A 25,054-nucleotide genomic window follows, 5' to 3' on the forward strand; every position below is an offset into this window, starting at 1 on the left:
CAACCAAGTGTGCAGTCCTATAGAGGGCAGTCTCTGCTCGGCTTTGCTGTTCGGAGCTGCCGGCTGCGGCCCTGAATACCTGGGCTTGCAGGTCCTGAGACCCTGGTAGCCTGTCTCGCCCTCAGATTCCCACCCGCCCAAAGCTCCCCGGCCCCAGAGCCCGCAGATGAGGAGAGTGGCTGAAGGCAGCCGGGCACCCTGCGAAGGCCACCGGGTGCCCGTTGCTCCCTATTCCCAAGAGAGGTATCTGCCGGCTGCCTGATGCGTCCTGCGAACTTTAAAAAAAATTTAGGTTAAATAAACAACCCACAAATACGTAAATAAAATGGTCACTTGTAGCGATCACGGGGGAGGGTACCTCGCTTTGCAGCCTTAGGCGGCGGAAGTGGAGGAAGCGGTGCCTCCCACCCGCAGCTCCCCCGGGCCACCCCTCGGCAGAAGGACGCTACGTTCCGATCGGCCTGAAAGGGGTGCAGAAGTCGCCCTTCCTTTGGACTCCCGGCCAAGGGCCGCACCTCCCCCAGTAGCCCCGGGCGGCGGGCGCGCTCCTGCCGGGCTCAGGTTGGCACGTTCCTGGTGGGCCCCGCCGCGCCCGCGATCGCTGGGTCATGGGCGCCGCCGGCTCCTCGGCTCTGGCCCGCCTGGGCCTCCCCGCGCCGCCCGGGCCCCGCTGGCTCGGGGTGGCCGCCCTGGGACTGGCCGCGGTGGCTCTGGGGGCCGTCGCCTGGCGCCGCGCGCCGTCCCGGCAGCGCCGGCGGCTGCAGCAGGTGGGCACGGTGAGCGAGCTGTGGGTCTACCCGGTCAAGTCCTGCAAGGGGGTGTCGGTGGACGCGGCCGAGTGCACGGCTCTGGGGCTGCGCAGCGGCCACCTGCGGGACAGGTAGGGCTCGGCGCGGGAACAGCGCGGGATGGGCTTGGAACGCCAGCGGGAGCGGGGGAGGCCTGCAGGATCCTTCCCTTACAAAATGGGACCTGGCGAGGAGGGTGACGGGGGCGGGCAAGGAAACAGAGAGAAGGGGGCCATCACCTCCCAACGGCAGACCCAAGGTCCGTATTTCCACCTCCCACCGGCTCTCTCACGGCTTGCGCTCCAGAGTAAGAGCGGCATCTTCTCATCTGTTCCCAGGTGTCTGCCGCTGCGCGAGCAAACTTCAACTTAGTCTAGCGGGAAACGCGAGCTTCACAGGCTTAGTCCTGGCCACTCTATTTTTAGCAATTATCTCTTGAGAGCTTGGGGACACAAGGTGCCATGGAGCCCAGCCTTCAAGGAGCACACCAAGGTGGAGCACATAATCGTAATAACAGCAGTTAAAGCTTGAGCTTCTTGCAGCTTAAAAAGTGCTATTGCTTATTTTCTCTAATTCTCTCATGCACTCCTTTATGAGTTAAAAAAAAAAACTGAGATTCAGAGCCACACCACCATGAGTGGAATCATGGTTCTTGTTTCCTTTAGCATGCTGATGCTTTGTAAACAGTGGTTTAATTCTACCTGGGTGGTCATGACCTGTGTGAATTCCTGGGGTTCAGCAAAGATGGCCAGGGCCCAGAGCAAGCAGCTTTGTCCTCTTCTGGGTCTGGCTTCAGCCTCATTGTAAGGCTGCACTTCAGACTCCCTCCCAGACTAGCCCTCAGTTTTTGCAGGGAACAGGCAGGACAGATGCAGGCTGTAAATTTTCCTCTTTTGGCTGCCCAGAGGGTAATTCATGAGGTAGTGGAAAGGTGAGCTGTCTTTGTTATCATCGCATCAGAAAATGTGATAAAGAGAAGCAAACACAGACTTGCAGTCCTAGATGATAACCGAACCGACTCAATGTGACAAGTGCCAGGCAAGCCAGAGGAAAGAACAGGTGGAAGGACTTCCCAGCTGGGACTGAAAATGTGGTCTGTTCACACTCTTTTACCCAGGAATGAAGCTCTGATCCATGCTACAGCACAGATCTTGAAAACACCATGTTAACTGAAATAAGCCAGATACAAAAAGATAAACACTATATCTATATCGTTCCAGTTATATGAAATAACTAGATTAGGCAAATTCACAGAGAGGGAAAGTGAATTAGAGATAGCCAGGGGCAGGGGCCAGATGGGAATGAAATAGGTAATTATTGCTTCATGGATACAGAGTGTCTGTTTGGGATGATGAGAAGGTTCTGGAAATAGATAGTGGTGATGGTTGCACATTATGAAATTATTTAATGCCACTGAATTGTGTGATTAAATATGGTTGCTGCTGCTGCTGCTAAGTCGCTTCAGTCGTGTCCGATTCTGTGCAACCCCATAGACGGCAGCCCACCAGGCTCCCCTGTCCCTGTGATTCTCCAGGCGAGAACACTGGAGTGGGTTGCCATTTCCTTCTCCAATGTATGAAAGTGAAAAGTGAAAGTGGAGTCACTCAGTCGTGTCTAAGATCCTATTTTTTTTCATGTCCATTGAGGTTGGAGATTTACATTGTGTTTACTTTTGGCATCATGAATAAAGCTGCAGTGAATATTGCAAGTTCAACGCGCAAGTACCTATTGGAGTCCCTGCTTTTAGTTCTTCTGGGTATATGCCTAAGAATATGCTGGATATTTTATGCTGTGTGTATTTTACCACAGTGAAAAAATTGAAAAGAAAGGCTGGCATATGTGAGATCACAGATGGTGAGAATGACTGGGAGGGCAGCTGGATTGTAAAAAGGTCTTGCAGAAGACTTAGGGTTTTATTCTAAAAACTGGAACTATGGGGAACTTTGTATGACGGTGACATGATTAGATTTGTATTTTAGAAATACAAAACTACCACTGTTACAAGGAAGGATTAGCAGAAAGAATATTCAAATGCTGGTACCAGGGATCTGGGACAGGATAGAACTATCTGTGTCCAGGATGAAGAATCACTAAGAGGAAGTTCCTTTAGGACAGGACTAAGTTTATTTTTTAGCAGGGCTGAGCAACTCAGCCACCTGCTGGAAGTGGTGATCTTGAGTATCTGCCATATTTTTTACTTATGTCTGTGAATCTCAGAGGAGGGAGAGAGTGGAACAAATGGAGAAAGTAGCATCAATGTATATACACTATCAGGTGTAAGATGGATAGCTGGTGAGAAGTCGCTGTGTGACATGGGGAACCCAGTCTGGCACTCTGTGATGAACTGGAGCAATGGGATGGCAGGAGGGTAGGGAGGCTCTGGAGGGACGGGATGTGTGTATAATTACAGCTGATTTGCATTGTTGTATGGTAGAAACCCCTGGTGGCTCAGAGGTTAAAGCGTCTGCCTGCAATGCGGGAGACCTGGGTTCGATCCTTGGGTCAGGAAGATCCCCTAGAGAAGGAAATGGCAACCCACTCCAGTATTCCTGCCTGGAGAATCCCATGGACGGAGGAGACTGGTGGGCTACAGTCCATGGGGTCGCAAAGAGTTGGATACAACTGAGTGACTTCACTCACTCACTCACTCACTCACATGGCAGAAACCAGCACAACATTATAAAAATTAAGAAAATGAAAAATAAAAAAACATGAATGGCCAAAAAAAGGATACATGCAAAAGAAAAAAGAAACACAAAGTGACTCCTGTTATAATCATTCCACTCAGTGTGAATCTTCAGTTCAGTTCAGTCACTCAGTCGTGTCTGACTCTTTGTGACCCCATGGACTGTAGCACACCAGGCCTCACTGGCTATCGCCAACTCCTGGAGTTTACTCAAACTCATGTCCATTGAGTCGGTGATGCCATCCAACCATCTCATCCTCTGTTGTCCTCTTTTCCTCCTGCCTTCAATCTTTCCCAGCATCAGGGTCTTTCCATTCAGTATGAATGGAAATGACCAAAATGTTAGTGTGTCTAGCTTCCTGGGTAGCTGAACGGCTCTCTATGCAAATACATCATTTTTTTTTTCCTGGAAACAGTTCGTTCTATTGCTCTTCTTTCTCTATTTCTCTCTGTTCTGGGAAGTACCTCTAGACCCTGAGTACTGAGCCAGAAAAGAATATTGTCCCCATTAACAATAGCCCTTTTGATAATTTGCAGAAGTCACAGCTAACTTTTTTGAAAGGTGGGAGTGGATTTGGCAAAGTATAAGTGGCATTGATTGCTGTTCAGCTCGACTCCACAGTCTGTGGACAATACAGCAGTGTCTTGTTTCCATCAGCAGGAATGCCTCCTGATGCTAGGCACCATGCTTCCTCATCTTTCTCTGAGATATCATCTACTTAGGGCAATTGAGATGAAGATATAACTTCTTTGATTTTTGTGCCATCAAGGAGCTCAGAATGTTCTGCAGATATTTTGTTCGATGCATGAGTGATTATTAAACACTGTGAAATGAACTGACAGATTCGGTCTTGCTGGACTGATGAACTGATGTTTAGGACAGACAGACAGATGCACAGACACACGAAGCTTACAGTGAGGAAATCGAAATGACAGTGTACCCCTGAAGCTCCCCCAGAGACGGGCTGTCTGTCATGGTGGTTCATGAATATCTTGTGTTTCGAAAACGGCAGGTTTTGGCTTGTGATCAACAAGGAGGGGAATATGGTTACAGCTCGACAGGAGCCCCGCCTGGTCCTGATTTCCCTGACCTGTGAGGGTGACATGCTGACCCTCAGTGCAGCCTACACCAAAGACCTGCAGCTGCCCGTCAAGACACCCACCACAAATGTGGTGCACAAGTGCAGGTAAGAAAAGGATAGACCTTAATCTTGACGTGAATATTTCTTCCTACAGTTTTGGCAAATTGTGGGCTGTGGAGGGAATTCAGAGAAATGTTATCAATAATTGACCATTGATTGCAAATGTACCATATGTAGGGTCAAGTTCTCAACATGGTGGTGATCTAAAAGAAGGTGGGAAAGGGGGCAACTTCAGAAAAATATGCGTCTATGTGGGGCAGAGAAAGAAAAGTCTTTTGCAGTAAACTATGGGAACAAAGGCATATTGACATAACATCAGCAGAGGATAAAGGAGGCAAATTGGGGCAGGAGTGGAGAGAGGATCCTAGAAGAGGTGAGGTTAGATCCATGTGTTGCTTGGAAAGACTGGGACCTTTCCAAATCTGAGTTATGGAAGGAGTCACAAATGGCTATATGACCCATGATATTTAGTCCTAATGAAAGGAACTTCCAAAATAGAAAAGAATGTTGGCAATCAGAAGAGTGATCTGACCTGCAGATGTGCAGGGGTCCCTATAATTCAGCCAGGAGGCTGCTCTGTACAGAGGCTCTATCCTTAACATCGGAAGGACAAGGGGACAATTATTCCAGGAAAAGTGGCTCTGTCTTAAGAAATCATGTCTAGAGTTGGGTTTTTTAAAGTCTTTTTATGAGAAAGCCAAAATGTGATCTAATTATACTGTTGTAATGGCAACCCACTCCAGTATTCTTGCCTTGAGAATCCCAGGGACGAGAGAGCAGGGTGGGCTGCCGTCTATGGGGCTGCACAGAGTCGGACATGACTGAAGCGACTTAGCAGCAGCAGCAATACGCATTTTGAACTAAAATGCAACTGAATGCTAAATTAGTCCATAGCCTATTATAGAGAATAATATCACATCAAATAATGTAGTTACTTGACTGGAAAAAAAATGAAGTTACCTAAAAAATTCTAAAGACCCCCCAAAACTCATAAAATGCAAAATTAGTATAATTTCCATAATAGAATTGTAAATATAATGTTTAATTTTAATTTGGGGCTTCCCTTGTGACTCAGCAGTGAAGAATCTGCCTGCTAATACAGGAGACTTGAGTTCAATCCCTGGGTCAGGAAGATCCCCTGGAGTAGAAAATGCAACCCACTCCCATATTCTCGCCTGAAAAATCCCATGGATAGAATGAGGCTGGTGGCTACAATCCATGGGTTTGCAAACAGTCAGACATAACTTAGTGACTCAACAACATTTTGGTGGTTTTTCTGATTATAAAAGTTATACATATTCATTGTTTAAAATTGGAAAATACCAAAAAAAACCCCTTCTGAGACAATTATAATTTATATTTTGACATATCTTCTTTCTGTCTCTAATCGCTAATACTTTAAAAACCATTGAAATAGTACAGAAGACTGTCTTGAATATGATTCACATACTTAAGTGGACATGTTGAGTATTTTTCAGATTGTTAAAAAAGTCTTCAAATATACCATTTTCATGTTGGTGTGATATTTCATCCCATGAATGTCTTGAATGCCTTTTGACATGTCCCCAAGATTAAACATTTGGATTGTTTTCAGCTTTTTCCTAGGTATAAAGAAGAATGTGATGAATACTTGGCATAAATCTCTGTTCATAACTTTTATTATTTCCTTAGGGGAAAAATTTTAGCAGTGGTTTCACCAACAACAAGAGTATGACTCTTGTAGACTTATATTTATTTATTTGGTGGTGCTAGGTCTTCGTTGCTTGGACTTCCTCTAGTTGCGGTGAGCAGGGACTACTCTAGTTGTGGTATGCGGGCTTTTCATTGCGGTGGCTTCTGTTGTTGCAGAGCGTGGGCTCAAGGGCGTGCGGGCTTCGTAGCTGCAGCTCCCAAGCTCTAGAGGGCTGGCTCAGTAGTTGTTGTGCATGGACTTAGTTGCTCTGCAGCATATCAGATCTTCCCAGATCTGTGTCTTCTGCATTGTCAGCTGGATTCTTTACCGTTGGGTCACCAGGGAAGCCCTCCTGTAGACACTTGATAGATATATCTATATATTATATATATATATATATATGTATATATATACACACATACATATAATGTATATACTGCTAAATCATTTTGCAGAGTGGTTATACCAGGTATATATTTACCAGCAGTTTATATGTGTCTCATTTCTTTTTGACCATTATGTTAAAAAATCTTTTGCCATTTTTGTGAGAAAAAAATGGTAATTTCTTACTGATTTAATTTGTATTTTTGATTGTCTGAGGCAGATTTTTTAATATGCCTATTGCACTGGGTATTTCCTGTTTCTGCATATTCTGGTTCCTGCTTGCCTGCTAGGGTGAGATATTTACCCATAATTTCTTGTGGTTAACAATTTTTTCATGTAACTATTGGTTCACTTGGAATCATGTGGAAGCTTTTCCTGGTCCCATACAGGCTTTTGGTCCATTCCCCCAAAGACTAGACAAGGGCATGTTGGGAAACTGCAAAATAAGGAGTTTAGACATGTTATAGATGAAAGATGCCAAAAATTCTTTGAACTTAGATTTCCTTTAGCAAAACCCAGGCTATTCTCCTGTGAAAGAGCTGTAACTTCAGCTCACTTTCCTAAAGGTTTCTGATGTGTTTGGAAGGCCAGAACTTTAAAAAGTGCATGATCATAGTCACTACACTTGTTTTCACAGCTTTCAGATAGATGTTTTCAGAAGATTTTATGAGCCCAAATTCTTGTATCTTCTCATACCTAAAAAAGCAATAAAATCTGCCCCTTGTGACTTGCTGCAACCTCCTACTAAGATGTGTGCTTGATTGCGCAAATGCTCCATCACCAAAATCACAAAGGAACAGACCTCCTCCCACCTCTATGGAACATTTCCTCAGAGTTATCTGAGAGGCTGTCTCCTGGGCCATAGTCCTCAGTGAGTCCCCAAATTAAACTGAACTCGCAGCTCTCATGTTGTGCATTTTTTCAGTTGACACCCCCAATTGGCCCCCTAGGTACCCCCAGCTCTTAGCATACCTCACCCACATCACCCTCAACTCTGGCTGGCTCCCAGTATGCACTTCCAACAAACTTTGGCAGACAGCACATACAGTGAGCACGTGCAGCGAGGTAGCTAAGTCTGCAGGCCCAGCAAAGACCACAGACTTAAGCTTTAGTGCCGCTTTTGAAGGGAGAAAGGGAATCGGACAGCATTTGGTCTGATGGGTTTCAGGACTGTGAGAGAAAGCCTACAAGCTTAAGAATTCTGCCATATAAGAGAGCAAGAAGCATGGAGTAGGTGTATCTGGAGAAGACCTGAGAAACCCTCGGAATCCCTACCAGGACTGATGCAAGGTGTTTCTCTCTGGAAAACAGTTGGTAAAGACTGAAGAAGGTGACTGCTACTTCAGATGCAAAGCCAGCAACACAAAACTCTAAGGAATGCAAAAAAATCATTAAAACATTATATCACCAAAGAATCGTAATTTTTCACTAATCTATTTCAGTTCAGTTGAGTTCAGTTCAGTCGCTCAGTCGTGTCCAACTCTTTGCAATCCCATGAATTGCAGCACGCCAGGCCTCCCTGTCCATCACCAACTCCCAGAGTTCACTCAGACTCACGTCCATCGAGTCCGTGATGCCATCCAGCCATCTCATCCTCTGTCGTCCCCTTCTCCTCCTAACCCCAGTCCCTCCCAGCATCAGAGTCTTTTCCAATGAGTCAACTCTTCTCATGAGGTGGCCAAAGTACTGGAGTTTCAGCTTTAGCATCATTCCTTCCAAAGAAATCCCAGGTCTGATCTCCTTCAGAATGGACTGGTTGGATCTCCTTGCAGTCAAGGGACTCTCAAGAGTCTTTTCCAACACCACAGTTCAAAAGCATCAATTCTTCGGCGCTCAGCCTTCTTCACAGTCCAACTCTCACATCCATACATGACCACAGGAAAAACCATAGCCTTGACTAAATGAACCTTAGTCGGCAAAGTAATGTCTCTGCTTTTGAATATACTGTCTAGGTTGGTCATAACTTTTCTTCCAAGGAGTAAGCATCTTTTAATTTCATGGCTGCAGTCACCATCTGCAGTGATTTTGGAGCCCCCCAAAATAAAGTCTGACACTGTTTCCACTGTTTCCCCATCTATTTCCCATGAAGTGATGGGATTGGATGCCATGATCTTTGTTTTTTGAATGTTGAGCTTTAAGCCACCTTTTTCACTCTCCTCTTTCACTTTCATCAAGAGGCTTTTTAGTTCCTCCTCACTTTCTGCCATAAGGGTGGTATCATCTGCATATCTGAGGTGATTGACATTTCTCCTGGCAATCTTGATTCCAGCTTGTGTTTCTTCCAGCCCAGCATTTCTCATGATGTACTCTGCATATGTTAAATAAGCAGGGTGACAATATACAGCCTTGACGTACTCCTTTTCCTATTTGGAACCAGTCTGTTGTTCCATGTCCAGTTCTAACTGTTGCTTCCTGACCTGTAATCTGTGATGTGCCCAATTAACTGAAAATAAGTGTTTTAAAGACACTCAGTGATATATAAGAAAACACAGAAAGACAATTTGATTAAATAACAGAAACAACAAGTGGACAAAATGAAAAGTTAAAGAGGTAGAAATCATAAAAAAAAAAAAAAAAGAACCAAGCAGAAATTCTGGAGGGGAAGAATAAAATGAATGAAATTAAAAATGCAGTGGAGTGCATCAAAAGCTGAATGGATCAAGCAAAGGAAAGAATCTGTGAGAATAAACACAGGATCTTTGCAATTATCTAGTCAGAAGAGAATAACAAAAAAGAGTGAATAAAACCTATGCGGTCTATGGGGATATCATTAAAAGAAACAATTTGCGAATTATTGGAGTACCCGTAGGGGAAGAGAAATAGAAGGCGGCAGAAAGATTATTTAAAGCTAAGAAATTCCCAAATCTGGGAGAGATTTTCTATCAATCAATGGGATGAAAGGGCTTCCCTGGTTGGCAGAGATTTTTTTAGATATGATATGAGAAGCACAAACAAGAAAAGCAAAAATAAATAAATGGGACTCCATCAAACTAAAAAACTTCTGCACAACAAAAGAGAACTATCAGCAAAATGAGAAGAAATATTTGTAAAACATGTATCTGGTAACGGGTTAATAACTCAACAGGATAAAAACTCAAACAGTCCAATTAAAAAATGGGCAGCGGAACTAAGTAGACATTTCATATAGAAGACACAGGTCCCTTGACTCTGTCCTCTTTCCCAAACTTCAGCATTTTCAAAACATGATCATGATTTATGTTGAATTATAAACCACTTACTTACTTACTTGATGTTTTTCTTTAAATTGATTCAACTTTTTCAAAACGTGAAATATGGAAGGAAGGAAGGAAGTGTTAGTTGCTCAGTTGTGTCTGACTCTGCGATCCCATGGTCTGTACCCCACCAGGCTCCTCTGTCCATGGGATTCTCCAGGCAAGAATACTGGAGTAGGTTGTCATTCTTTTCTCCAGGGGATCTTCCCGACTCAGGGATCCAACCCAGGTCTTCTCCATCTCCTGCACTGGCAGGTGGATTCTTTACCCCTGAGCCACGTAGGAAGCCCCTATTATCACTATACCAGCCTTTTAATAAAGATTTCTGTCCAACTGGGTGAACCATATTTTTGCAGCAATTTTATTTTATACTAATTCATTAGGTTTCTTCTGAAAAACTCCTTCTCTTTTCAAACACATGATCTCTTTTTATTCTGCCTGCATTCCTTCCAGGCAAGGAATCACAAGGCTGCATCTGCATCTCTGGTTTATAAAAATAGATAAGCAATGAGGATTTACTCTATAGCACAGAGGATTACATCCAACATCTTACAAAAACCTATAATGGAGTATAACCTGCAGAAAAAGCTGAGTCACTATATTGTGCACCTGAAATTAACCCAATATTGTAAGTCAACTATAAAAAAAATGGAGAAAAGAGGGATTGAACTTCTGTTTTTGTTTGGGTTTCCACGTGGTTCAGAGTAAGGGCCAGACTAAAATGACGTCTTCTGGTAGTGAAGGAATTACAGCGTTGTCACAGCGAGGCACAGCCTTTTGGATCTGTGCAGGATGTGGCAGGGTGTCCAGGTTGTCAAAGTCATGCCTGTCCTTTGTCCCCATCCCTCGCAGAGTGCACGGCTTGGAGATCGAGGGCAGAGACTGTGGTGAGGCTGCGGCTCAGTGGATAACAAACTTCCTGAAGACACAGCCCTACCGGCTGGTGCACTTTGAACCCCACATGCAACCGAGAAATTCTCACCAAGTAGAAGATGCATTCTCACCCACGGACCAGGTCAGGAAGGCAGGCTTCCTTGGAAGCGGAGGGCATGGCACATATCTGCTGAGCTCAGCTCTCATCTTTTATCTTTTGTGATCTCTCATGACAAAAGCTGTTACTTTTGCCATAAGCTATTGGTAAAAAAATAAAGCCCTTCCCTTGGGAGCGTCATCTGTGTTTCTTGATTTGGAGGACTCTTGCATTTTTGCCCGAGAGCAAGAATTCCTATTTGTAGAAGCTTCTGGTGCCAACATGGCTTCAAAACTCTTCTAGGTCAGCGTCTTTCCCAGTCCCTCTAATTTCATGAAGAGTCCAGCCTTTTTGCACTGGGATTGCCATGTTGTGTCAGATGTCAGTTGGGCGAATGAGTGTGGGTATGGAGATCCACAGATTTTAAATGACCAGACTGGCCCTTAAAGGAATAAGGCTTTAAGAATTCATCCTAAGAGTGAAACATACAATGCTTTGTGGCACCATTGCCACAGCCATGCTAAATGTTGATTTGCAGGTTGCATGAAAAATACATATCCATGGAATCAGTGAATATTTTTTATCATACCTAATGAGGTCATCAAACCCAACCACCTTATTAAAATCAACGTGTGAGAATTCGGAGGATGAGAAAGGGGGCAGCTCTAAGATTCTGAGACCCCGTTTTCTTCACTCCATCACGCAGTTCCTGTTATCTGCAAGGCTATTTAAAGCTTCTGAATCGCTGTGACTTTGCTATAAAAAGAAATAGAGAAATACTTAGAAAGATTGTGTGGGGAGGTAGGGTGAGGGAGGGGTGGAAGGTTCCAGGAACCAGACCCATGTGACCTCTGAGAAATGCTTTTGTGTGTGTCATGCTCTAACAATTCTTCTTTCCTCATCAGATCCCCTACTCAGATGCCAGCCCTTTCTTGATCCTTTCTGAGGCATCGTTGGCAGATCTCAACTCCAGGCTACAGAAGAAAGTTAAAACAGCCAACTTCAGGCCCAATATTGTAATTTCAGGCTGTAGTGTCTATGCAGAGGTAACACTATGCCTTCCTTGCTCCTTTCCTTGGGCTTAACTTTTTTTTTTAAGGTGTGAGTCTTTGATGCTTGATTAGGTTATTCTGAAGGATGCATATTTTTTGGGAAGACTACAGTGCCTCCTGGTGGAGAAATGTACACAGAACAGGCTGGGGTACTCTATCCTGAGGTGCCCAGCATTTTGGACTGTTGTGAAACATACAAGCGATTTAGTTGCTAAGTCGTGCCAGACTCTTGCAACCCCATGGACTGTAGCCTGCAGGCTCCTCTGCCCATGGGATTCTCCAGGCAAGACTATTGGAATGGGTATACAAGAGACTCATTTTATGATTAAAAAGCAAAAACGAAACTCCACAGTATACATACGAAGAATAATACACACTATCAGAGTTAAAATTCTGGGTCTGGAAATTTCTCTCTGGCTTATGATCAACAAAGGACTGGGCAGGTTTAACGCTGGATTTTTGTCTTCAGCCCCTTCCCTGTGAGGGTAAGATGGTCAGGACCACAATCAGATGTCCTTATTATTGCCTTGAGTCTCTCACCCTTTTTTTTTTTTTTTTGTATCTCTCAAAGTTTCCACCCTGGAAGACTCAATTCATATCCCACATTTTCCTTAAAACCTCCCCTGACCAGAGTAGGACAGCCTGAAAATCTTTTCTCTAAACCACCAGCCCCAGGCTTGCTTGCACAGATCAGCCAGCGCAAGGGTGCTGGCTTGTAATGCTTCCTCTCTGGTTTTCTGGACCTTTTAAAAGGAATACTGACCATTCACTTTTCTTATGTGTGTGTGCTCTCTCCCTTGCTGGATTTGAGAGGCACAGTCCATTGATTTGATTTGTCCATAAAGTAGGCACCAGTGACCCAGGCCGTAGACAAATGCCTGAGGAACTTTCTGGGCCGGAGAGCTTTGTATTAATAAATGCTCCTCTGGAGATGCAAAGGGAAGTAAGGTTACTGGCCTCCTCTAGATTTGTTCCTGTCCAGCCAGGGGAGATGTCTTAATCCATTTTAGGCGAGCAGGAAAAGCTCGCCTACAATCTAGAATAATCCCCCCTCTCCATAATCCCTCCTCTATTTCACGTGGTCCCTGCCTCAGCCCCCACCCTTGCCTTCCCCACCGCCTCCAATCAGGCAGGGAGGCTTCCTGAAGGAGATGAATTTCGTTTTTATTTTTAAATTTTTATTGGAGTATAGTTGCTTTACAATGTTGTGTAAATTTCTTCTGTATACCAAATTGAATCAGCTATCTGTTTAGTTCAGTTGCTCAGTCGTGTCCGACTCTGCGATCCCATGGACTGCAGCACGCCAGGCCTCCCTGTCCATCACCAACTCCCGGAGTTTACTCAAACTCATGTTCATTGAGTTGGTGATGCCATCCAGCCATCTCATCCTCTGTCATCCCCTTCTCCTCTCGCCTTCAATCTTTTCCAGCATCAGAGTCTTTTCAAATGAGTCAGCTCTTCGCATCAGGTGGCCAAAGTATTGGAGTTTCAGCTTCAACATCAGTCCTTCCAGTGAACGAACACGCAGGACTGATCTCCTTTCGGATGGACTGGTTGGATCTCCTTGCAGTCCAAGGGACTCTCAAGAGTCTTCTCCAACACCATAGTTCAAAAGCATCAGTTCTTCGGCGCTCAACTTTCTTTATAGTCCAACTCTCACATCCATACATGACCACTGGAAAAACCATAGCCTTGACTAGATAGACCTTTGTCGCAAAGTAATATTTGTACCTATATCCCCTCTGTTTTTTGGATTTCCTTCCAATTTAGGAGCATTGAGTAGAGTTCCCTGTGTAGGTTCTCATTAGCTATCTATCTTATATGTAGTATCAATAGTGTATATGTGTCCATCTCCATCTCCCAATTCCTTTCATCCTCTCGTCCCCCTTGGTATCCATGTGTGTTCTCTAAATCAGCATCTCTCTGCTTTGCAAATAAGTTTGTCTGTACCATTTTTCTAGATTCCACATATGAGTGATACCATACAGTATTTATTCTTTAGAGATGAGTTTCAATTCCGGTTTTACAAGTGAGAGGAAGGGGAGCGTTTCATTTCAGGAAAGAATTGACAGATCAAACGCAGAGGGCGGGAAACAGGAAGGCATGATGTAAAGCCAGCCGTCCCTGATGGAAATGGCTGCTTAGCTGTCGAATCCCGTGACGTCCCCCGCTACAGGGGTGAGTCGGGGCTGGGGCTCCGAAGTGCTCACCTGATTTATGTGCTTTGGCCCCAGGACTCATGGAATAAGCTTCTTATTGGTGACGTGGAACTGAAAAGGGTGATGGCTTGCTCTAGGTGAGACACAAGCGCTGCTGCTCGAGAAGGGGAGGAGAAGGGGAGGGCTGTCTGCTTGTCGGGTGTATGATACCCTGTGTGTGTGTCCAGGTGCATTTTAACCACAGTGGACCCAGACACCGGCGTCATGAGCAGGAAGGAGCCACTGGAGACGCTGAAGAGGTAAGACTAAGCAATTTAATATCTCTTCAGAGAAGCAGGGAGAACACCACACGGGAGTATTCTTGAAGCAGAAGGGGGTACTAGTGACGGGGTCATTTAGGAAATATTCCTGGGTGCTTTGGTCTCCGAATGCCTACTTGCACAACTAATTTTACTTTTCATTTAGAATTCGGGATCCAAGCACACCAGTTAAAAAGCAAACAATACATGGTTTAGATATTTTGACCAACTTTATGACGGACTTCCCCTTAGGTGACCTCACAAATTCATTAGGTGTAATAAGGACTTTCTGGTGCTTTAAGAAAGGCCCGACTGTTTTGGAGGAGCATGTTGAAGTATGCAGGAGTGAAGTGAAGTGATACCTGGGGAGTGGTGTTATTTTAGCAAAAGCCCACATGGAAAAATATGTCAAATCTTGATAAATAGAATCTGGGTGATAATTAGGTGGGGATTCATTGCATTATTTTTTTTCTACTTTTTTCTTTATGTTAAAAGTTTCACAGTAAAATTCTTTTAATGAAAGACAGTGACAGATAAGTTTAAATTGCATAGACCAATATTTACAATAATATTCATTTTAAAAAGCTGATTACAAAACTGCATATATAGCATTGACTTTTTCACTTGATTTTCCTTTTTAAAATATATAAATGCATCTGAGTAGCTAAAAGGTTGGAAGTCTGTAAAATGAAACATTAATGGAGGTGCTCTTTTGGTAATGGAATTATGGGGACATATATATTCTTATATGTATCCTCTAAACTTTCTATAAGCAAGCTGCGGTACTTTTGCTAAAACAGCAATTCATGATCCATGCCCTTCTGTGCTGTTTTCTGCTAAATCTGGAGCCAGGACATGGTGGAAACTCTCAAAGTGATGCTCATCTTCCCTGGTCTTCCATTTTGAATGAAGGATCACAGGTTGGGTGTCAGGTCTCATTTCTTCAGCCCCTGAGGCCCTCAGCTTGGACCCTGACATGCAATCTCGGGTATTACTTGCAGAGTAGGAGAGGGAAGAAGGCGGGGGTGTGGTGGTGGTGGTGGTGGTGGTGGTAACTTCTGCTTTAGTCAAAGTCCCAGAAGACCTGAGGAAGGAATGAAGTCAAATTTTTGCCATCTGACATAAAAGGCATCATGAAGAGCACGTTAAGAGGAGGTTATGCTGGGACTTGTGTGACCAAATTTGTTTCCCTGGAATGGGTGTCTGTTTCGTTCCATCTTTCACCGAGCTCATTGGTCTAAGCTCTCTGGACCACCAGTCTCCTTTAATCAGCACCTATCCCTCTCTTGGGTTTCCAAAAGAATCCGCCTGCAATGCAAGAGACTTGGGTTCAACCCCTGAGTCAGGAAGATCGCCTGGAGAAGGGAATGGCTACCCTCTCCAGTATTCTTGCCTGGAGAATAACAATCGATTATTACACACAGTCGATTAACAATGTTGTGATAGTTTCAGGTGTACAGCAGAGTGTCTCAGCCATACATATACATGTATGATTTCTCCCCCAAACTCCCCTCCCATCCAGGTGTAGCCTCCTCTTTGAATGTTTCTGCAAATTTGCACTCAATGGTGGGGATCCAGAGAAAAAGCAGCCATTTGCCCTTCACCTCAGTAATTTTGAATCTCCCCTCCCAACCTCCCTCCAACCCACCTTGTTTGACTCTGCTCCTGACCTCCCTCTCTGCCATGTGGCCTGACTCCGGAATGACTGTCCACCTCGCTGTAGCCTGGTCTTGATGCAGAACACTGGTCTCCATGGACCACAGGTATTGGCTTCATGCCTGGGGGCAACGTGCTGTCTGGGACAGAGTCCCCACCCCCAGGCTTAGCCTGCCAAGGAGGGGCCCGATAGTAGTTTCTGGGTCAGCAGGATCAGCAGAGAGGGATGTATGTGTACATGCTCAGCTGTGTCTGACTCTTTGCAACCCCATGGACTGAAGCCAACCAGGCTCCTCTGTCCATGCGGCCCTTCAGTCAAGAATACTGGAGTGTATTGCCTTCCCTTCTCCAGGGGATCTTCCCAACCCAGGGATCGAACCTGAATCTCCCATGTTTCCTGCTTTGCAGATAGATTCTTTACCATCTGAGCCACCAGAGAAGTCCCATTAATTGGCTATATTTCAATACAAAATAAAAAGTTAAAAAAATAAGCTACAAGGATATATTGTACAACACAGGGAGCATAGCCAATATTTTATAATAACTATAAATGGAGTATTATCTTTAAAAATCATGAATCACTACACCTGTAACATAAATATTGTACATCAACTATGCTTCAATTTAAAAAAAAGAAAAAAGGAAAAATAAGAGTTGGACACGACTTAGCAACTGAACAACAACAAAATGTTAATAGATAGACCACTTAAGATTTATACATTTCTGTAAAGTAATTAGCCTCCAATTAAAATAAATAAATTTAAATTAAAAAAAGATTTATACATTTCACTCTGTGTAAATTTTATCACTCCTCAATAATAGTTAAGAAATTTTAACCCTAGGAAATCATATTCCAGTTGAACTGTTTCAAGGTAAAAATTTGCTGACATCTGTGACTTACTTGGAAAAAAAATGACGATGGATTGATGGATGGATAAATACATATGATAAAGGAAATACAATACAATGTTATGTGTCAGGTCAAATGACTGACAATTGGATGTTCTCTGTAAAGTTCTTTGAACTCATCTGCCTGTTTGATGATGAAAGTGTTAGTCGCTTGGTTGTGTCTGACTCTTTGTGTCCCCATGGACTGTAGCTCATCAGGCTTCTCTGTCTATGGAGTTCTCCAGGCAAGAATAGTGGAGTGGGTGGCCATTCCCTCCTCCAGGGGAGCTTCCTTACTCAGGAGTCGAGCCTGGGTCCCTTGCATTGCAGGCTGATTCTTTACCATCTGAGCTACCAGGGAAGCCCAAGAGAGGGATGGATGCTAATCAAAGGAGACTGGTGGTCCAAAGAGCTTGGACTAACAAGCTTGGTGAAAGATGGAATGAAACAGACTCCCTTTCCTGCATTGCAGACAGCTTCTTTACGGTCCAAGCCACCAGCGAAGCCCACTTGTTTGAGGATGGTCGTAATGACATGTTGGAGGAGACTTTATTAGACATGACCGGACACTCCGGAGGGGAGCGAGTCTGAGAAGCTGCAGCAAAGGACTAGTGATTCCTCCAAATGTGCTGGTTCACTCACTATGAGCACAAACTGGCAATTCCTCCATCTTCCCACTTTGCTGTGATCACTGAGGAGCTCTGTGGAGGGGGAGGGCAGGGCAGGTGGGGAAAGCGCCCCACCATGGTGTTAGCAGTCCTGGTTCTGCCAGCTGATCAGCAGGCTCCTCTCTAGCTCAGGCCCTGCTATTCCTCCCTATGAAGTCAGTGGAGCTGGACAGACCTCCATGGGTTCTGTGTACAAGCCAGACAAATGATTTGGAGAATTGGCTCTTATCTATTTGCATATATCATCTTGTTCTCTCCTCCCAACAGTGCTTGGTGCCTGGTACCTTTCCTTCTGGATTCAGAAAGTGTCTTTGGGGCCAGTCCTCTGAATCTTTGGTGCCTCTCCTTCCATTGGGATCTTGTGTTTATAAAAGGAGGAAAATTGACCCCTGGGAGCAGCCCAGCCTTCTGGATCTCCTGCAGCCTCTCAGCAGCCCAACCAGTCCACCCTAATTGCTCTTAATACCCCAGGAGATGGGACAGCCAGCCTAGGTGTCTTCTCCTGTATCTTACTGAGATTTAAATTGCCATAGATGCCGTAATTTATGTCCTTCCCAGGACAGACGGCCATAAATCGGGAAGAGAAAGGCCTGGGCCGCCTGACATAAATCACAGAAGCCAAGCAAAGTGGTTTCGGGGGCCTCCTCTCTGCTCCCTGGCTTTCCTCCTGGACAGGATACCTGGGAGCTCTGCCTTCCCTCCTCCCGGGTCCCCTGTGCCCCAGGGCTGTGCTGCTCCAGAAAGGCAGGTTCTCAGCTGAGAGACCAGTGCTGAATGGCTGCTGATCGCAGGCCCAGAGGAATCTTTGTCTGTGAAATACTCACAGTGGAGGCCGGTCTGCTGGCAGGAAAATATGAAGAAGGAATTATTTTTTTCTTGCTGGAGGGAGAGTGACTCCCATGCTGATCCCACAGGAGCGGTATGGGTGTGTCATTGTTCCTTTCAATAGGAAGAATCACCTCGTTTGTTCTGTCGAAACATATGTTTTGTTAGATGCAGGGGGACTTGGACAGTGACGTTTGCTGCTCTCTGCCTGTGTCAGGCTGTGCTGTGCTGAAGTAGAGACAGAAGGATTTGGTGCGAGTGATACTATGGAAGGAGACAGCCCCCCCACCCACCAGGCTCTTCCTCCCCGGCCCCCGTAATTGTGTGACTTTGGCAAGTCAGTTACGTGCTTGATGTTTCCGTTTATTTGTAAAAACAGACCTAATAAGAGTAAGTGGCTTAGTGGTAAAGAATCCACCTGCCAGTGCAGGACACACAGGAGACCAGGGTTCAATCCCTGGGTCAGGAAGATCCCCTGGAGAAGGGAATAGCTACCGACTCCAGTATTCTTGCCTGCAGAATCCCATGGACAGAGGAGCCTGGAGGGCTACAGTCCACGGGGTGGCAAAGAGTTGGACACGACTGAGAGTGAGCACACACGCATGGACTAATAATACCTCTCCTGGTTTACACTCCCCCTTGGTTAGAATAAAGCAATAAACACTACTTTTAAAACTAGATGACAAAATACATAATGACCATCTAGACTGTGGTTATTGATAGTCTCTGCTTATAAGCTTGGCACATTCTGAGAGAAGGAAAATCCTGAAGACACTTTCCATTTTCTGAGTCTGCATTAAATGCAAGGCAGCCCAACCTGCTTGGCCTTCAGTCCCTTCTGTCTGTGGTGTCTTCACAGTGCTGTTTTATTCCTGACCTGATCATACACAAAGCAAGTTGGGAGTTCCCAGAAGTGTCCTGTGCCCTCGGTGGGGACCCAGTGGTGATCAGAGACCCTGCTTGCAAACCATGGTCAAGGCATTGACCAGGAAGTGAGTAAAGCAAGCAGCTCTCACCAGTCCACAGCACTTTGTAGGTAACAGTCTCCACTCACACCACACCCTTAAGGATGGAACCTCTGTTTAAGTGAAACAAAAAGTGTGTCTCCCGTTAGTGTGGTAGTGTGTTTCATATTCACTGGAAGAGAAACTTCACTAAGGCGATTCTATGTATTTTTTGGCTGTGCTGGGTCTTCATCGCTATGAGGGCGTTTCTCTGGTTATGGTGAGTGGGGCTGCTCTTTAGCTGCCCTGCTCGGGCTTGTCACTGAGGGGGCTCCTCTTGTTGCAGACCACAGGCTCCGGGGCATCGGGCTCCAGTAGCTGCAGCTCCTGGGTTCTTGAGCACAGGCTCAGTAGTTGTGGCTCATGGGCTTAATTGCCGTGTGGCATGTGGGAACGTCACAGACCAGGGATCAAACCCGTGTTTCCTGCATTGGCAGGTGGATTCTTTACCACTGAGCCACCAGGGAAGCCCAAGAAAGGTGATTTTACATGGATTTGCAATTTATTAACCCCATCATCAAGGCTTCCTTGGTGGCTCAGATGGTAAAGAATCTGCCTGCAAAATAGGAGACCTGGGTTCCATCCCTGGGTCAGGAAGATCCTCTGGAGAAGGGAATGGCTACCCACTTTAGTATTCTTGCCTGTAGAATCCCATGGACAGAGGAGCTTGGTGGGCTACAGTCCATGGGGTCACCAGCACCACAATCCTATCATCAGCTGCAAAAGCAAAATTTGTATATTTGGAAGAAAAAAATCAAAGAAGATCCATGTATGAGATCGTGCCTTGTTTTCAGTCTCTTGAACAAAAAGCTTGGTGTGGATGTGAATTCACAGACAGTGGACAATATCGCCTCAGTCCCACAAGGGGTCGCTGTTGATCTCGTTTGTCGAGTCTCCCCATAGCCCAGTGGCGACAACGTCAGCAGGAGCATAAGTGGAACAGAGCTGGGGGCTTTTGGCAGTGCCGCACCTACAAACCAACTCCTTGGCCCAACCCTGAGCAGGTTAAGGGGCTGGGCTGGGAGGGGTGGCCGCCCCTGTGGGTCCTCCCTTCCTAAGTTACCTGGAGGGGGAGTACCTGTGTGTGTGGGTGGTGATGTCAAGGGGCAAGGAAACCCCTGCATAGCTGAATGTTTGTGCAGAATAAATATTAACCCCCCTCACCTCTTCTCACGTATGTGTGTGTAGTACCCAGGAGGTACAAAGATGACCAGAGGTCACATCCCTGGTGGGAAAAGTCCTGACTCTGAAGTGAGCCAGACCTCAGTTCTGGCCCAAGCCTGACCACTTAGATCCTGGGCAAGTCTGTTACTCCTCTGAGACCTCCCTGTGAAGGGAGGGCGATACATATTCCCACATAGGCACATTGTAGGGATTAACAGATAATCTGTGTGATGTTCTTTGTAAACTGTCAGTGTTTGCACAGAACTGACTCTCAATCCCCTTACGGAGATAATCAGAGCCTCAGGCTACCCAGCTTGCAAGAAACAGAAATCCCGAGTCATAAAGTGCCCGATCTGCCTCCGTCCTGAAGAAGCCACCCTCCAACAGACACATCTCCAAATGTCCCTGGTATTGCAGGCTGAGAAAGGAGAGGCAGGCTAGGAGACATGCCTGGTTCCCAGGGTCCAGCATCGTTGCAGACCTGACTGCAGAGCAGGGGAATGTTGTTGGCCAGGCAGGACCGGCTGGATCAGTGGCTCATGGTTCCCATCCACTTGTTGATTTATTCGTTGGCTCAACCAACCTCATTTCGAGTGGCTTCAATGTACCAAGTGCCATACCAGGCTGCTGGCATACAACAATGACCAGAACAGACACAGTGCCTGCAGCTGGGGGCAGAGGCTAGAGGTTTCACCCTCCCCATTTTCTCATTAGCCACCTCTGATATGCAGAACAAAATTAGGCCTGAGTTGTTGCAATAGTTTTTTTTTTTCTCAGAACACAGTAGAATGAAAAAGTGCTTTCTATCAGAATGATATAAAAATGATTAAAGTTGGAGTTAGAGTAAATGAGAGACAGAAGGAAAACTTTCTCCTGGTGGAGGTGGGGGAGGGGAAAATCTTGCCATGTTATTCATGCACATCCCTCGTACACTTTTTCTGGTGATTCTTGCATTTTTTGCCTGAAAAAGATGTGAATTTGTTGTCGCTGTTTAGTTGTTTATTTGTGTCCGACTCTTTTGTGATCCCATGGGCTGTAGCCTGCCAGGCTCCTCTGGCCATGGGATTTCCCAGGCAAGAATACTGGAGTGGGTTGCCATTTCCTCCTCCAGGGGATCTTTCCAACCCAGGGATCCAACCTGTCTCCTGCCTTGCAGGCAGATTCTGTGCTGTTGAGCCCCTGGGGAAGCTCCAAAGATAGGAATATTGCCCCTAACAGAGGGTTTTACACCAACGCGTTCAATTTGTTCAACAAACGATTGTGGGTCACCGGTGACATACAGGGCCCAGCCTCGGATGTGAGTGATACAATGGAGTTAGTCACGTTTCCTGCTGTCCACAGACTCTCTGTCTTGTAGAACAGACAGATGTGCTCTAACAGCGCAGCACACAGCACATCCGTGTTCAAGGGGCAGCAGAGAAAATCCAGGATGGGGAGACCGCTCCTAGCCGGGGGATCCTGAGTTTCTTTCCTAGGACATGTGGCTTTGGAGTTGGGCCTTGAAGAAAAGGTAGAATTCTAGTACTTGGGGAACTGGGGGAGGGGGGCCCACAGAGGCACCACCAAGCCGGGAGGGTAGAAAAGAGTTATTAGAGTTGTCTGAGGATGCACGAAGTGAGATTGTTGACAGTGGAAGAAAAAGTGAGAAAATTCAAAAGACGTGGTACAGGAAAAACCTTAGGTAGGACCTGGCAGCTATGAACACACTGGAAAGTGAGGGGATGGTGTAAAGAATGACTCCAGGCCTCTCAGCTTGACGGACTGCTCAGGCTGTGGTTCTGAGCACGATGTGGGGTCAGGAGGAGAGAGGCCGAGGGAAGTGATAAAGTAATGTCTACACATATTGAGTCCCTACTTCCTTAATGCCGAAAAAGGGAACATTGCAAAGAGAAAAGAGGTGGGAGCGTGGCCGTTGGTAACACTTTGGTAGTTTGTGCACTGGGCGCAACCCCAGGAGGCGCGGTTTTGAACTCTTGAAGGGAACGGGGCTCGCTGGAGCGGGGCAGCATGTCGGCCCTGTGTGGGGTGGATCCGTCTGCTGAGAAGAAATCACATACGGTTTGAGCTCTTCCTTCTGATTGGCTGTGACTCATTATGGTCTTTTTCCTGTTCCAGTTATCGCCTGTGTGACCCTTCTGAACGAAAGTTATATGGAAAATCACCCCTCTTTGGACAATATTTTGTTCTGGAAAACTCAGGGACCATCCACGTGGGAGACCCTGTGTACCTGCTCCGCCAGGAATAGGAATCATATGTCCTGGAATAGCAGATGCCTTTAAAAAAATGTCTTCAAAACTGACAACGTTTGAAACACAGTATTTTGGAATGGGGCATTTGACTCCTCGGCATTTTCTTTAGAACTGTGATCTCCAAGTTTTTCATCTTTCTCTGGACTTCTTCCTCGTGTCCCAGTGCTTCCAGCATCCCAGCCTACAAAGCAAAGAAAGGTTTGATAACTTAATAGGACTTAAGTAAGTCACCTAAATGATAAGGCAGGATTCTAAAAATCGCTTGTTTAATTGTGATTGTGGAATAATGTTTTCTCCTTCTTCTCCATTCACCTACTCATAACCTCCATCATCTCACTGCTATGCCTTAGGGAAAAGGAGAGAAGAGAAAGGGTGGGGGATCGAGAGGAATGTTCTAGAATGTTTTCTTACCCTGCTCCTCAGCATGCAATGGAAATTAAATAGCACTCCAAATAAGGGGGGACTGTCACTTCACTTTTCCCCCTCAAGTCCTAGATAGGCTTTTAAAAGGGTATAAAGAGTCTGGCCTTCAGTAAACACTTAGACGTTGGTTTCCCCTAGATCATTTTGGATCTGGCCCTATTATCTCTTAGTGTCCATAGGCATTTGATGGATCCTTCACGGCACACTGTGCCTCTGGGCGGCAGGACAGCAGAGATGTCAGGGAAGAAAATCCACTCACAAGAGCAGCATTGCTGTCAGGCTCTGATACGGAACAGAAGACAAAATCTTCCTTGCCATGAAACAGAATATCAACTATATCCCATTGGTGAGACCAAACTTTTCCCAGTATACAAGAGAGAACACTCACACTGAGTAGGCGAGGCACCCTTGTCTCCTGTTGTCTGAGATGCTGTTGCTGTTGCCCTGGGAAACGATGCCCAAAGAAATGGTCCGGAGAGGACATGATGCCACCTAGTGGCATTGTCAAAGCTCAGCCATGCTGTTGAAAAGAGGGAAACGGATGGGTTTTAGTTTTCTATCATAGAAAAAATTTTTGAAAGAAACTGAGGTAACCTCTAGGTATTCTCTGCTTCTCTGCTGTGGGAGCTGCTGTCACTTACTCTGTGCAACCCCACAGACGGCAGCCCACCAGGCTCCGTTGTCCCTGGGATTCTCCAGGCAGGAACGCTGGAGTGGGTTGCCATTTCCTTCTCCAAGGCATAAAAGTGAAAAGTGAAAGGGAAGTCGCTCAGTTGTATCCGACTCTTAGCAACCCCATGGACTGCAGCCTACCAGGCTCCTCCGCCCATGGGATTTTCCAGGCAAGAGTACTGGAGTGGGCCTTCTCCATCTGCTGTGGGAATTTGGCCCTAAAAGCGTGGCTGTGCTATCACGGGGTCCTTCTGGATCTTGCTGGTCCCATCAACTCAAGACTGGTTGCTCCTCCTCAAAACCAGGATATAAAAGTTCTGAGACCCATGGGTGAGAAGAAATGTGATTGTATGATTTGCCATAAACCACTTTATTTCAGGTTTTGAATGAAATCTTTCAAAGAAGAAAAGGAAAACATAGGTCAATTCACTTAACAACCAGTATGTAATTTTTCTCCTCATCAAATCATATAACTCTAGTATCTGATGATGTTTATCTTTCATTGCCATTTTGCTCTTTGTATTAGGAAGCTAAGTCATGAAAAATGTGTTTCAAAACTGTAAATAAATGGAAGCTGCTTTGACTAGTTTCAGGTTGTACTCACTTCTTGGCAAGAAGTCAGACTTTGAAGCTGACAGATGTGAATGGGCAAAACCAATCATTCTGTCACCTCACACACACACACACCCTCAGGCATACTCTCGTCTTTGAAGCGCTGTCATGTAAACATACTTTTTAACCTAAAGCTGTGTATGTTTCACTTTGGTTTTATAAAAGTGGTTAGTAATGGTTGGAACCTAGCCTAGCTCTGAGGTTAAGTTATAAGGTAACAGGTGCACGTATATATGTTTTCTGGTTGGTGAATTATTGAAATTTGTTTTCCCCACGCTCAAAGTGAAGTGGAATTAGAATAATAAATCAGTCATCCTTGGCCCATCACCTTCCCAAATAAATTCATTTTATGCTGAAACTACAGATAAAGTAAAAATATTGGGTTGGCCAATATAGTGGAAAAACCCAAACAAACTTTCTGGCCAACCCAGTAAGAATTCAGCAAGTAGTATTACTAATTGGACCTTGGAAATCCATGGCAGAATGCACACAGGATTTAGGAAACCAT

At 45.4% G+C, this 25,054-nt stretch overlaps 1 protein-coding gene across 2 annotated transcripts; it reads left to right on the forward strand.

Annotated features, from left to right (window-relative positions):
• The first annotated feature begins 168 nt into the window (after positions 1-168).
• On the forward strand, positions 169-24,523 carry LOC138416367 (mitochondrial amidoxime-reducing component 1-like). 2 transcript variants are annotated; one of them, XM_069545384.1, is made up of 7 exons: positions 169-880; positions 4,488-4,661; positions 10,758-10,920; positions 11,781-11,921; positions 14,162-14,223; positions 14,314-14,385; positions 22,706-24,523. In XM_069545384.1, exons 1-7 carry the CDS (start codon positions 609-611, stop codon positions 22,833-22,835), a joined length of 1,014 nt encoding a protein of 337 aa, XP_069401485.1. In that variant the 5' UTR covers positions 169-608; the 3' UTR covers positions 22,836-24,523. The 2 variants fall into 2 exon arrangements, with proteins under 2 accessions (XP_069401485.1, XP_069401486.1); XM_069545385.1 differs by lacking the exon at positions 14,162-14,223.
• The last annotated feature ends 531 nt before the right edge of the window (positions 24,524-25,054 follow it).

This window comes from Ovis canadensis, chromosome 12 (genome assembly GCF_042477335.2).
Source record: "Ovis canadensis isolate MfBH-ARS-UI-01 breed Bighorn chromosome 12, ARS-UI_OviCan_v2, whole genome shotgun sequence".
Classification (NCBI taxonomy): Eukaryota; Metazoa; Chordata; class Mammalia; order Artiodactyla; family Bovidae; genus Ovis; species Ovis canadensis.

Excerpts from the sequence above, each read along its gene's own strand:
- LOC138416367 (XM_069545384.1), top strand. The coding sequence starts at position 609 with ATGGGCGCCGCCGGCTCCTCGGCTCTGGCCCGCCTGGGCCTCCCCGCG. Across the intron at positions 4,662-10,757 it reads AATGTGGTGCACAAGTGCAG|AGTGCACGGCTTGGAGATCG; the intron begins GTAAGAAAAGGA and ends CATCCCTCGCAG. Across the intron at positions 14,386-22,705 it reads CCACTGGAGACGCTGAAGAG|TTATCGCCTGTGTGACCCTT; the intron begins GTAAGACTAAGC and ends TTCCTGTTCCAG.